Genomic DNA, 14,804 nt, shown 5'->3' on the forward strand with positions numbered 1-14,804 from the left:
TAAGGTGTCCTTTTGGCTTCTGGAAGGGGTTTTTTTTAAAAAAAGCCTCTCCAAATCAACCAAATGTGTGTCCAAAGCTTCCTAAACAAAACAGCACTCCAGACTCCACCTTGCCATTTTAATTTTCTTGCAGTAATCAAACTTTCAGAAGCAATAAAGGACAAGGATTTTAAATTCTAGAGCTCCAAGCTTTGGGGGAAATTATCAAATCTTGAGATTAAGTTCGGCATTTTGCCTCTTGGTCCAGCCAACACTCTGGAATCTGTGGCAAATGATCCTGGAGGCATGGCCTCTCAAATGGCCACCAGGGAGTTTTATGGTGGCCAGAGAAGCATGGAAGGGGAAGGGGAGGCAGTGAGAACTGAGAACAGCTGCAGCAGGAGTAAGCAAACCACCAACAGAAGGCACACTCAAATACTTACACTATCCTTCCCAATCCGTGCCCTCCAGATGTTGTTGGATTAGAACTCCCATCTTCCCTCATCATTGGCCATGGTGGAAGTTGCTATTCAAAACATCTGGAGGACACCAGGTTGGGGAAGGCTGATACCATAACTCAGGGGAAAATAGCACTATGCCACTGAACAGCCCTGAGACCCCCGGAACTGCCCTAAGACCATTGGGTATAGGGAGGTATATAAATTCAAATATTAACAACAACAACTTGTATGGTAAAAAAGCAAAGCACTGCAATTAGGAGAACCACTTATCTCAAGCAGGCTGTGTGTACATATATATAGATGTGTACACATACACACACAGCCTCAGCTAATGGTCTCTGACACCCACAGTTCCCATCGCACCCTAGCCTTATAGCTACACATTTGATGCTCTGCCCTGGTCACATGGGGACAGAGTGTCATAAGGAGCAAATCAGAATGACACTCTCATTACACCGCCCTCGTTTTAGTAGGAGCCGGCTGGAGGAGGCAACCCAATTAGATCTCCAGCTCACCATCCTATAAACTTCCTTATGCAATCGCAGTGGCTAGAAACAGCAAGGTGCAGAGCAGAGAGAAGCCTGGGCAAGGCTCCAAGACGATGACAAGCAGCTGTGCATGAATAGCTTTTGGCCATGTACACACAGCTGGGAATCTTAGAACGAGCTCTTCTCTGACCAGTCAGGGGTGACGTACGCCATAATGCAGCCCTGCTCCAACAATATGCCTCAGGGAAAGAAGCTGCCAAATGAGTAGGTCAACGACGGAACAGCAAAGAGGTAACACCAAAGCCCTTAAGTCTCATTATCATAGTAGCATAACAGCATTACACATTGCAAAAGTATGCAGCACACACAAGCCAACGCTGTTCCTGCACACAATGCCGCCATACAATTGCCAGGTGTTTTTCAGGTCTCCACACCTATGTCGGCATTCAGAAAACCATTGGATAGTTCACTGTTGCCAAGGCTACATCCCACTGTCTGGGGCTCCCCTTGCAGTAAGTGGGGACTCTGATAAACTTGAGCTCTGGCCTTTGACTTTCAGCAATGATTGAACCTCTCCGCCTCGGCTACACTTTACTAACACCAGAGGCTTGTTCTCCTTGCTTCAAGTTCTCAACAGCTAGGAGGCAGGGCAGGGAGTACTGAATACCTAGTCACCCTTCAAGAACGAGCCCCCAGCTGACAGCTTCAAAACTCTTTCCACTGATGAAGTGGGAAAGGAAGAGGTTAAAAAAAAAGGCTGAAACTTTAGGCTTCAGAAGTTACTGTTATTCAGTCAGTCTGGAATACACAGGTATGCTGGAAGCTGCCCTACAGCGAGTCAGCCCATCTACAGCAGGGATGGGGAATCTGTGGAGCTCCAGATGTTGTTAGACTCAAACACCACCTCAGACATATGTAATAATGAACTACCTCGGGTTACGAACTTAATTCGTTCTGGAAGTTCGTTCTTAACCAGAAGCATTCTTAACCCGAGGCGCACATTCCCTACATAGGCCTCCTGCGGCCCCGGAAGAGGAATTGCATTCGTATCCCGGGGGAAAGTTCGCAACCCGGGACACCTGCTTCCGAGTTTGTGGAGTTCATAACCCAAAGCATTCATAACCCAAGGTACCACTGTACTTCAGTGGCATTTTGAAGGGAAGTCCTAGGGGTCACCACACAGACCTTTAAGCAATATGGTAAGCCCAAGTCACTAAATTGTGTGTTTAGAAACAAGTAACAGTGAATAGCAAGGTGGGTGGTGGCGTTTATCTGACCTCCTGACAGCTGAGTCTCTGATACTTGTCAGGAATGGGAGGGGAGGAGGCGCAGGGCAGTGGGGAGGTCAGCGTAGTGCAAATGCATGAAAGAATGGAAGGTGAGGTTTTCTTCACAGAACTTTTGAGAGTGAAAATCAAACCACCTTATCACCAAGTCAGACCACTGGTCCTGGTCAATCTTGCTCAGTAGTGTTGTCTCTGACTATCAGTGGCTCTCCAGGGTTCCAGGCAGGAGTTTTTCCCAGCCCTACCAGAAGACAACAGCATAGGACCTTCTGCGTACAACGTGCGTCCTCTTCCACTAAGCCAAGTTTCCTAAACTTGGGTCTCCTGTTGTTTTGGCACCACAATTCCCACCATCTCTGACCGCTGGTCCTGCTAGCTAGGGATGAGGGCAGTTGTAGTCCAAAAACAGCTGGAGACCGAAGTGTGGGAAACCCTGCACTAAGCTACAGCTCCTCCCCTCACGAAAATTCAGCACAGCGCTACCTCTGTAGTGCACGGCACTATTCAGCAGTCAGTTCACCTGGCCAGCTACGACTCATCAGGTGAGGTATATTCTTCTATGAGCGAAGTATCTTGAACATGCAAATGCCACTAGGTGCAGTTATAAACAGGAAGGTGAGAACTTTGAGGCTCCACAGCAGGATAGCTGGAGGTTAAACAGACTGCCATGGCCAATGATGAGAAAAATACCTAATTAATATCTGGGCACCTGGAGGCAACTGGTAGACCAGGACTGTGTTCCCTTGGCAGAGGACTGACTAGCAAGGGCAGCAGAAGACAGGAGCAGTAGGGTTGACCCATGGGTTGCACAACAGGGAAACCCACTTTCTCATGTGGGGATAGGGGAAATAATTGACGGGAACTGTTCTCAGTAACATTTTCACTGTGACCTGGAGCCCACTGCAACAAGATCACGGTCCTGTATCTCAGGATCCCAACTTTGTACAAGCTGAGCAGACAAAGCTGCAAGACAACATGTAGTAGTAAAATCTGTGTAATCCAACACTACAAAAGCTACAGCACAGGCGAGTTACAGTACCAAAAATAAATCTTTGTCTATTTATTTAGCAATGGCAATTTTGTACTTTGTTAGCACCCATCTGTGAACATCTGTCCATGAACAATCTAGCTTTCTGTACAAAATACTTGTGTGTGAGAGTTCCTCCAACCCACCCTCCCTCCCTTTGTCTCCGTCCGTCTGTCTGTCTCTCTCTCTTGCACACAGCTCCATCTATATGTAAGATGCATTTCCCAAAAGCACCATATGGGGGCTGTGCCTGTGTTCCAAATAGCTGAACTATACATCAGCCAGCTAAGAGAAAATATTCTGTTTCAGAGATTGCTACTGAAGTTGTGTACAACTTCCAAGCTGACATGGGAAATGATTTCTGCTCCAGGAGGAATCCAGTGAGCAATGTGCAAACAGCTGGGATGGCAAGAAATCAAGGTAGAAACTACACCTGGTGCCCTCCAGATTTTGTTGGTCTCCAACACCCATCAGCCCTAGCCAGCATGACCAGTGTAGTGTAGTCCAACAACATCTGGAGGGCACCACATGGGTTCTCCCTGGACTATATGCTACTTAGCAACCCTGTGTACTCTCCTCTTTCTCTCTACCACAGTAATATGCAACAAAACAACATCTCATAAGCTGAAGGTTCAACTATGTAAGTGATCATGTCATGTTGAACATTCTTGTTTTCCAACATGTTGCCAGGGGGAAAGGAGGCAATGCGGCAATGCTGCTCCACTGGGTGGTTCCTCCTAAGAATGTTACTCTTGGATGCATTTATCAGCTACACTTCCAAAAATCTAGAGCAAGGTGTTTTGGGGCTCAACTGCATGTGAAAATTCTTCTGAGCAAGAAAGCCTGTATCTTCTAATCTCATATTCAGAAGCTGGCTGTGGGTACTCAGCATGTAGGAAGGACATGTTGTACATGCCCCCAAAAAACTACTACACAAATGATCCAGATTCAACCCTGTCTTTGAAAATAAGCCTCAGCTCTGTTCTGAGGCATATGTTCCCTTGAGTATATTGAAAGCTTTGTATAATATACATTTAGTCACCGATACATTCATCTCCCTTGGGAATAGCCATGCTTTTGCTTGAAATGAACTCAGAAAAAGAATTCTACCTTTTGTCCTGAACTTAAATATAACATTTTACAAGGATTTGTGATGGCTGAATATAAATTTGCTACGATATTTTCACATGCAGTTGTTAAAGCAGCTTAATTCTTAGAAGCAGTCTAGCAGAGATCACAGATTATTATTTTTTAGACAGGGTGGTTGAGAATCACATATGCCACCTTAAAAATCATGCTCTGTTTGCTTCTGTAGCCCACAAAAAAGTTGTTGTGTAAGCCTGCCCAAACATAACCTTCCTCTTCAATATATATATATACCAACAGGTGCTGCCCACAGTAATTTGCTACAGACAATGAATTCACACAAGCAGAGATGAATACAGTGAGTTTGGAAGGAAGGACGAACTGTGATGTGGCACCCCAGTGCCCAAAACCACATGCACTTTTGTTTTGTGAAGATCTACTATACTGTAGATCTACTGTGCAGATTTTCATGCAATTCCTCCATTACTTCCCTGAAGTGGGCTCTTGTGCAGGTTATTGCATGTAAATATCCAGTAGTGTACTTAGTTTTCATGCTCACAGTGAAACACTGCAGGGAATATATTAGGTGGTGTTGCTACACTTACGTACTTATTATTATGACTACTTTAACATTTATATTCTGCCCTGCTACTATTCCTATACAGATAAGGTCTATGGAATCGTGGCAGTTAGCTGTACTTGGGCAGCCATAACAGTTGCAGAAAAACATACAAGCCGGTCCTTCTTCACTGTTCTCAGTCAAAATGTCATACTAGGAGCCCAAGAAGATCTTTTGCTTTATCATCAGCTTCTTGTTAATAAATACACTCGCCCCAACATTTGGTTGTGTTTTTCCCAAAATGGAAAAAAAGAAAAGAAATCCACTCTCCCACACACAGACTCTCAGGATTTCTCCCTTACCTTCATTTAGCAAGACCTCGCGGTTTCGTTTTCTTTTTTCAAATGCCAGGGCTTACCCTCTCTGGGCTTGGCTGGCTGCATTGTAACAATTTAATGGATGAAGCGTTAGGCACTCATTAAAGCTGCTCTGAGAGATGCCTTCTTTTTCTATGTGCGAGCCTTTTTAACGGTTAAGAAATTTAGCTATATCCTGCCCCTTCAGACATTCTAGTTTCTTTCAGCCAAACCACTAAGAGTTACATAAGGACCAATCTTGGAACTCCATCAAGTTCCCCATGCCCTTCCCAGACTCGCTCAGCATCAAAGGGAAGCTCAAGAGGATGGAGGTGACCAAAGATATAATTATGGCCAAGCTTCAAAATGGTAGGGTGTAAAACATTTATATCTGCAAATATCAACATTTATCAGTGCATCTGGCTCCTCTCCAAATAATGTCATCTTACCATAGGTGATTTTGCCAAGCCCTTTGTAGAAATTAAGTCCCAAGCTGGAGCTGGTCACGAACTTGTTCTCCCTCTGCGAGATGAAGTGGGGAAATTGCCCACTGACTGTTCTGCTTTGTGTGTGAGTAATCAGCCAGTGTCCAGTGTCAAAACTCCGAGGAAGGGCATGAACTGCAAGGGGTGTGTGTGTGTGTGTGTGTGTGTGTGTGTGTGTGTAAAACACTTCAGCACTTCCCTTCCCTCAATTTTGTTCTTTGGAAATCAAAAGGACCCATTCTAGAGGCTTTCCAGATGTGAAGCTTCTGGAAAGTCATTTCCTTTGCCAGCTTTCAAATGTCTGTGTAGGTGATGGGGGAGCACAAAGCGAGGGTCTGTACCACTGACCAACAGCTCCTCATACACAGACAGGACAAACAAGGACCGCTTTGTCAAGCTTCCCTTGGTTCAGTCCTCGCCTCTCTAGCCTTCCGTGTCCCCTATTTCTGTCTCTCTGGGGAACTTTTCCCTTGAACTTACATCAAGCCAACCCTTTGTACACAGCTTGACCCGGCTTGCGTTCAGGGCTACAAAGTGAAACATAAACTCACATGACCAAATGGGCACTGTGAGGACGTGGGATCTGGCATATAGAGGACAAGCTGTACTTATTAGTTTGGAACTAAAGAGTGGGGGGGGGTCCATGAACACTTCTTTCCCCGTCTGCACCCCCAGCACCCTATAAACAAATGCTTCATTTTCTCAGGGCAAGACTGAGAACAAGAATGTTTGCACCATAGCTCTCCCTCCAGCATCTCAACAGAGAGCATAGCTTTCCACATTCACTCTGAATTGACTTTGTGATGCCACTACATAGGCAGCTCTGATTGGCTGTGTGAATGGTGCAGAGGCATTGGCAGTGTATTACCATCACAGCAATGTGAGGAGGCCACTAGCAGGGAAAAGTGACACAAGAACTGCTGCAGAGAGTGGAGGTGAAAACCAGAGGACAGGTTCAATGTAGGGGAGGATGCAAGGGACTGTTTCAGCCCTGACAAATGCCCCAATTCCATGTGAATATGTTTGGAGAGTATTTGGTGCAGGATTGGTTTATGTAGCTCTGGTCAGTGCCTGGATGGGTGGCCTGGGAACCACATAAGCACTGCCTTGGATTGTCCAGGTGGGATATAAATCTAAGAAAAAATGAATGGCCTGACTACTGCGGTCCATACATTTGCAACCTCCTAGTTAGACCACTATAATGCTCTGTATGTGGGCTTTCCCCTGTGCTCAGTTCGGAAGCTGCAGCTAGTATAGAACACATCAGCCAGGGTGCTCAGTGGTGACCCGAGGGATGCTCACCCATGCCTTATGTTTAAAGAACTGCATTAGTTTTTTGTCAGTGACCCAGCAATGTTCATGGTTCAATGTTCATGGTTTTTATTGCTGGTATATAAAGCCCAAAACAATTTGGGACCAGGATACCCAGAAGAATGCCTTCCCCATTACACTCTGGTCTGAGCCTTTAGATCTTCCAGGGAAAAGCTTGATGTCTCACACACAAGTGAAGTCTGGACTGGACTTTCAATGGTATAAACCATATATAGCTTGGCTTCTGTGAACCTCAGTGCCTGCCCACCTTCTTTTATACAGTGGTACCTCTGGATACAAACAGGATCTGTTCTGGAGCCCCGTTCATATCTAGAAGCAAATGTAACTAGCGATGGCACGTCTGCGCACGCGCGTGTCACTTTTTGGCACATTTGCGCATGCACGTTACATCATTTTGAACGTCTGCACATGCACAAGCAGCGAAACCCAGAAGTAACACACTCCGTTACTTCCGGGTTGCCACGGAGCGCAACTCGAATGTGCTCAACCCAAAGCGCATTCAACCCGAGGTATGACTTTATACCTAACTGCTTCCAGCATTCCTAGCATCTGATTTCCCCTTCCTAACCTCTGCAAAATCGACATCCAGAAAGGAGTCATTCTGAATTGTAATTTTAATGATTAACATTAAGGAGATCTAATTATGTTGGTCTAATAGATGAGAATTATATTGGCCCAGAGTTTTTAAACACTGAATTCTAGCTCTTCCTAGCAAAGCTAACATTTTAGTGAGGATCATGGACACACCCAAACACACACACACACTCATTAAAGTATAATACATCTTTCCACACAGCCACTGTTTGGCTGAGCTAAACTGTGAATGTGGTCCATCTGTGAACCTATGGAGATGCCTAGGGCTGCGCAAGCTGACGCCGCAGATTTATGCTGCCTGCGGAAACATAAGACAGCAGCACATGACTTCCTGACCCATCCTGAAAAGAATGCATGTCCATGGCGAAAGTTCAAGCCTTACTCAACAGAGAAAACCACTTCTCGTTTACAAACTGCAGGAAACCCCCAGAAAGAGAGGGATCCTGATGAGGAAACATCTGCGCACTTGACTCAGTTATTCGTGCAAAGTGGGTACAGTTTGCACTATTCACTAGCAAGTCCAGATCCTGAAGCTTTGCTAGAACCCAAACAAATCTAGAAGTACAGAATGACAGTCCTCCTGTGACAATTTCTCCTAAGGAAGAACTTTTCTGTAAATAGCCACAACAGCCAGTAGAAAATACCTTTTCACTCCTTGTGCACTCAATATGTAAAACTAAAGGGTTTATATGCTACGCCTAAGAATGTGAAGTGCAAACACAAAAACGGGTGTTTGGAATGTGCGTGCACACAAACACACGTGCACACACATAAATACATATAGATAGATAGATGATGATAGATAGATAGATAGATAGATAGATAATAGATAGATAGATGATAGATAGATAGATAGATAGATAGATAGATAGATAGATAGATAGATAGATAGATGATAGATAGATAGATGATAGATAGATAGATAGATAGATAGATAGATAGATAGATAGATAGATATAGATAAATAAATTAATCAGAAAGCTAGGATAGGATGGCAGCTCCCCACTGACTCAGTGCTGGGTCTACATAACTTGTGAAAATGATCCTAACAGGTGGAGGGACACTCACTCACCGCAGAAGAAAGAGGAAGTGCGTCACCAAAGAAAGAAGACCCAAGAGGGCACATCTTTTCATATGCCAATTTGTGTGTGCATGTTGCAAATTTAGAACTAATTACTAAGACTGAGGGGAAGGACTGAGCCTGGCCTCAGTTGCCCATGCTCTGGAGACCTCCCTCTTAGACTACATGGGGCTGCCCTTGAAGTTGCAAAAGGTGGCTGCTAGGTTGGAAAGCAGGACAACCTGGCTGGATAATGTGTCACTGGTCCTGACAGCTTTGAACTCGCTGTCAGTGAGCCCAGTTCAATGTGTTAGTGCTAGTAGCACAACACCTTAAATGGCTTGGGTCCATAGCCCCTGAAGTATGTCAAGGATCAACCATCCCAGGCCTTACAATCAGCACAGAAGGCATTTTCAGGAGACATTTTAATACATTCATATTTACCCAGGCATTGGACTGCTAATAGATACTAACCACGGCAACCTTGAAATTAAATGTTTTTAGATTAAAACTTTTCAAAACAGATATGCTTATTTTATTTTAAATTGCACAAATTTTTAAATTTCAATATTTTGATGTTTACCATCCTGGGCTCCTTTGGGAGGAAGGGAGGGGCACATGTTTAATAAATAAATAAAAATAAAATGATTGCAGGTAACTTCTGATGGTTGGCTACCTCTGATGCAGACAGATCTCTGGCTGGTACAGTCGTACCTTGTTTTGAGGCCAGGATCCGTTCCGGAGCCCCAGCCCCTAGCTGAAAAGGACGCAGGGCAAAGCGCCGCATCTGCGTGTGGAGCGGTTTGCACTTATGCGCACGTGCGAAGCACGATTTAGCGCTTATGTGCATGTCTGTACTTCTGGGTTTGCTGTGGACGTTCTCTGGAATGGATACTAGACAAGGTGGACGTTCGCGGAGGTATTACTGTATATACAATAACAGCAGCACAGTAAAAGCAAAATATGAGTCATTGTAACAGGCAATTTTTTTTTAAGGAACGTAAACAGTGTTACAAAAAAGGTCACAGACAAATGTAACACCTTTCAAAATCGTGCGTGGCTGTGTTAGCTGCAATTTACCAGCAAAACAATGACTGCAAACCTTGAGTACATTTTTTATTACGTATAACTTGTTACTGTCTTCCAGAGAATTCTAGCATGATAAAGCTGGTTCCATTTAACTCCCTCTCTTTGGCACGGTTCAATGTAGCTGACACAGGCTGTGCTGCTAAGAGATGTTGAAAAATGGAAACAGGTCAAACAGCTGCACTAAATGACCTAGTTCCTTTGCAGCCTATAATTCCAAGTGCTTGAATGGGCTGAGCAGGACCACAGGACAGAGAGAGAACATGTGCTCTGTATGTAGAAGATCCAAACTTCAGTTCCCAGCATCCCCCTTGAAGAAAGGGCCTCAGGGACCAGGACTGCAAAAGAAAGGCCTTTTGCACTTGGAGAGCTGCTGCCAGCATAGTCCTGGAGAACCTGTGGCCCCTCCAGAAACTGTTAGACTCCCATCATATCCCAATGGCTATGCTGGTTGCGGCTGATGAGAGTCTGAAATGTCTAGGAGGAAACAGGTTTCCCATCCCTGAAGCACATAAATCCAGAATTATTTGATTCCATATAAAATAGCATACTGGTCAGGTCAGGAGAAAAGATTAACACTTGGAAATTACACAAGACCATCGTGAAAAGTGTGCTCATGCAACATGAATGCCCAAACCATGGGCAGTCCTGTATGTACCATGCAGTTTATGACTGTGGCAATGACCAGCTCTCCCCTCCCCCCCAATCAATCACCCTCAAATGTTCATGTTGCTGAAATTTTGGTTCTTCCTTGCATCTTTACAGAACATTTGGTTTCCATGGCATCAGATATACCGTGTGAGATTGGGCTTATATTTAGAAACTGGAACAGGGATCATGTGAGCACCCAAATAGATATGCTCGTGTTGTTATAGCAACCAACAACTTCTATCTACGATTACTCAAATCAAGATTCTTTTCAGTTGGTAGAAAAATTCACAGTTGAACAAAATGACCCTGTTAGGAATCTCAGCTCCAGAGAGCGGACCCAACCTGGGATGAATATTGCTTGTTTTGCCAATGTTGAAGACAAGCAACAGAAACAGAAGCCTGGCATTGCTGCAGTGTTTATGACTGGGTGGCATTCAGCAGCTGAACAGTTGGAGAGAACCCAAGAGGAGCAAACATGATGGCGCAGCTTAGCCCCTGATGACCCTTTCAAGAGTCACTTGCCCAAATGAATGAGAGATGTACCAAGCCCAGACTGCACATACCACTCTCGCCACAAACACACTCTATGGCGTTAGCAGGACACCTCTAAAGGGCTTTGTTGCCCTCTTGAGCTCTGGAGAATAGGCTCGTTGTTGGTTGATTTTCAGCAGTTCTTGGACTGTCAGAGTCACAAGGCAGAGAGACCAGGGCAGCTGCAAAGTGAGAGCTCTAAGACTTGCGTCACACGCTCAGGGAGTCCACAGCATCACCCAACAGGGGGCACATCCAGGCTTCATAAGCCGGGGTTGATCAACTTAACCTGGGTCTGGAGACCTGCAGTTAGATGCACATGGCTTTCTATATGGTCCTCTTCAGTAACTGAATGGATGCTAAACTAAGCCTGCATTTATAACAAACACACTCGATCGCAAGCCCAAATGCCAGAGCTTTCAAAGGCCCTCCAAGTCCCTGGAGACCAAAAGGGCTTTGTTCCACTTCAAGTTTTCTTTACCTGCGGCCTCTCCTCAGGACTTTTCCAGATTTTCATTTCTTTGAGTGATAACTTTTCGTTTCTTGCCAGTGCCGGTGCAAAACATCAACACAAGGCCAACTACTTCACATTGCTGCATGGCAGGGCCAACCCTCTCTTGTACGAGTTAGTTGCAGCAGATGCCACCAGGCCAGCAGCCTATGCAGCGCAAAGAAGAAGAAGAAGAAGAGTTTGGATTTGATATCCCACTTTATCACTACCCGAAGGAGTCTCAAAGCGGCTAACAATTTCCTTTCCCTTCCTCCCCCACAACAAACACTCTGTGAGGTGAGTGGGGCTGAGAGACTTCAGAGAAGTGTGACTAGCCCAAGGTCACCCAGCAGCTGCATGTGGAGGAGCGGAGACGCGAACCCGGTTCCCCAGATTACGAGACTACCGCTCTTAACCACTACACCACGCTGGCTCTCACTGCAGCACAGTGCTCTGTTGTGCGTGGAAGCACCCCCTATTTTGCAGATAAAGTGTAAGAGTGCTTGCTTGCAACCCATTGTCTGCGGGCTATTTTCCCTCAGGTTTTGGCACACAGAGTGAAAGTGGTTAAGGAATGGCAAGCAGCTGTACAGTTCCTCTACTGAGAGTCCCACACATTGCTGTGGAAGATGTGTGGACATATTCTACCAATGATAAGGTACAGCTGGGGCGTTATTGATCTGCTTAAGCTAGAGGTGGGCAACCTGTGGCCCTCAGCCCAATTTAGGCTGTGCCCACCTTTAAAGCACACTCAAAACACATTCCCTTCCCTCAAAGAACTCTGGGCGCTGCAGTTTGTTAAGGGTTGCTATGAATTGTAATGCTGTGAAGGCCAAACAACAGCGCCCAGAATTCTTTGAGGGGAAGAATGTGTTTTGAATGTGCTTCAAAGCTACAATTTGTATGCAGTGCTAGTGCGCACAGGAGCAGAGACCCCTTAGGGAGAGGAGAGGGAAGTCGTGGAGGGCTAGAAAGAGGGGGAGGGCAAAGTCCTCTGCAAGGAATAAGACTCCTGACAAGAGCAACCTGTCCCTCAACACACAGCCTGCTGCGTAGGGAAAGAGAGAGAGAACATAGCAGTAAAAGAGAAGACAGATAGCCAAAAGAGAGAAAATAGAGTGGCCCAGTATGTGGCCCCCAACAGACTGCCCTTTAAAGAATGTGGCCCTTATGCCTGACTAAAGCCCTGAGGCTGCAGTAACAGGGAAGAGTCAGGCATCACCAAATCTACATCCAGCCTCACTAGAGGCAAAGGTGAACCCAACCTATGTCTCCCTTCCACAGATTAGGACAGGACACAAAGATGGATGAGTATGAATAGGAAGTTAAGAGTCAAGTTATTGGTGTTGCTTGGAATTTCAGATTCTCCACTCCGGTTCAAAGTTGTCTGTGTATCTAAACAGAACTGGGAAGCCCAACAGGAAAGAGTTGCATAAGATTAAACTTTGATACAACCGGCCCTCCAGAGAAAAGAACCAGATGCAGAGGTGAGTCTCGAGAGTCCACTTTCTGTGAAACAGCATTTGCCTCTAAAGCACTGTATGCTTGGAGGAGCCTGGTTTTTATATACATTTCATCCAGCAATATGCAAAGACATTTCATATGCAAGACTTCACCCCCACATTTTATTTTATTTTAAGGATCTCTCAGTTGTGTAACAGTGCATACACAAATTTGGTTTTATGCGCATCAAAAATCCATATGAAACCCTAAAAGTGGCTTGGAAGCACAGAAAGGGTGTTTGTTTGCACAATAAAGACAGGTGATCAATTCAGGGCTGCCTCTTTTGAGAGATAAGCCTGATAAGCACAATATATCTATTGCAGGCCTATAACTTTTCAGATGGTAGGTAGAGATCGAAAGGTGGGAAGGATTCAGTAACCTAGGCTACCCCTTACTTAGCATGCTTGCAGTTCTGTCCAAAGAAACATTTTAGCACCCACCTGCACTCCAGACTCAAGCTTACTTCCACATCTACTGTTCGTGAGAACGAGGTCAGCAGCACAGTAGCTTCTCCTAGTGTCGCCGACAAGCCTCAAGCAAGAGCACAAATGGAATCTGAATGGCTGCAGAGGGCCTGGTTCTCTCTGCCCCAGCCAGCAGTGCTTTGCTGTGCAACTGCTCTCTTTCTCACCCTGTAGTAGCCCTTATTAAAGGAAGGGTCTTCCGTCTTCCTCCTCCCTCCCTCCCACCCTCTCTCCTTCCTTGGTCTGCCTAAGAAGATTGCCAACTGCTTCCCTCATTTGACTGTGCCACTGGGGAAGTGGAGTGGAGAAGAAAAAGCTGAGCTGTTTTCTATTTGCTCGCTTGCAAGAGAAAGTAAATTGGGGTGGGTGTTGGGGGAGAAGAGAATATGGAGAAGGAATTATCCATCACTTTAAAACATGCTAGGTTTAAGAGGCAGCTGCCTACCTTCCAATATTTTACAGAGGAAATGCAGTGACACTTCTGTGCATGAGCGGGTGGGTTTGGAGGGCAGAGTCAAGCAAGCAGCACAGCCTAATGGCCCATGGCAGAGCTAATAATCAAGATTCAAAAGTGCCAGAAGCAGAAAGCGGAGGAAACTAGAGGTTCATGCAAGCCAATGGCTCCAGATGACTAAAGCAATGAGGCAAACGACAGCTTTCAAAATTCCTTGTACTTTGCCAGTCTCCCCTTTTAAGCCCCCCCCCCCAATCTTTTCCAAGTCTCCCCACACTTCCTCCTTAATTTTCTGAGATCAGTAACTTAAAGAAGGAGGGAGCAGGCTTGCCCAAGGCTTTAAGGCAGCCCCCACGCTGGAGGCTCAAACACGAACACAGGGCTTCTCAAAGCCCCTGCAAATGCACAAGCAAGCTACTTCAAAGAGAGCTTTTGCACAGGCGTTTAATTCCCACTCAGCCAACAAGGAAGGATTAAATCCTGCTACCTTGGCTGCCAATGCAGGATTCAAACCTGTCCTTCCACCCATCAGCTGATGTCACCTGTGACATAAGCTGATGGGTAGGTGGCCATGGTTTGGGGAAAATGGCCTCATGAGTCAAAATTGCCCTGTGGGCTGGAGGAGCTCCACTCCTGCTATAAGGTAAAACAGTGTCTAGAATAGAGTTCTACATACAAGCTTGTTTCTTTAAGGCTTCAGCTTCAACTGAACAGACATGTGTATGGCACAAAAAGTCAACAGGGAAGGCACCACTTGTTTAAAATTGTGGTGACTAGATGAGACAAACTAGATGTCTGTCCTGGATGAATTTTGAGTGCGACAACTAATACACAATGGGATTCACTGCTGTGAGCTGGACCAGAGGAAGAATCGTTAAGAAACACAACAGCCTACTTTCAGTTTATAATGCT

At 45.4% G+C, this 14,804-nt stretch overlaps 1 protein-coding gene across 3 annotated transcripts in view; it reads right to left on the bottom strand.

Annotated features, from left to right (window-relative positions):
- The window catches only part of GAS7 (growth arrest specific 7), a 125,705-nt gene that overhangs the window by 66,167 nt on the left and 44,734 nt on the right, over positions 1-14,804 (bottom strand). Inside the window, exon 1 of one of the 3 annotated variants that reach the window (XM_053376081.1) lies at positions 5,692-5,791. The exons of the other annotated variants lie outside the window; for them this stretch is intronic. Coding sequence (XP_053232056.1) covers positions 5,692-5,694 — 3 coding nt within the window. The 5' untranslated portion in view covers positions 5,695-5,791. Of the gene's footprint in view, positions 1-5,691; positions 5,792-14,804 lie in introns of those variants that run through there. 3 annotated transcript variants of the gene reach the window in all.

The sequence above is a fragment of the Podarcis raffonei genome, chromosome 2 (assembly GCF_027172205.1).
Source record: "Podarcis raffonei isolate rPodRaf1 chromosome 2, rPodRaf1.pri, whole genome shotgun sequence".
In the NCBI taxonomy this organism is placed as follows: domain Eukaryota; kingdom Metazoa; phylum Chordata; class Lepidosauria; order Squamata; family Lacertidae; genus Podarcis; species Podarcis raffonei.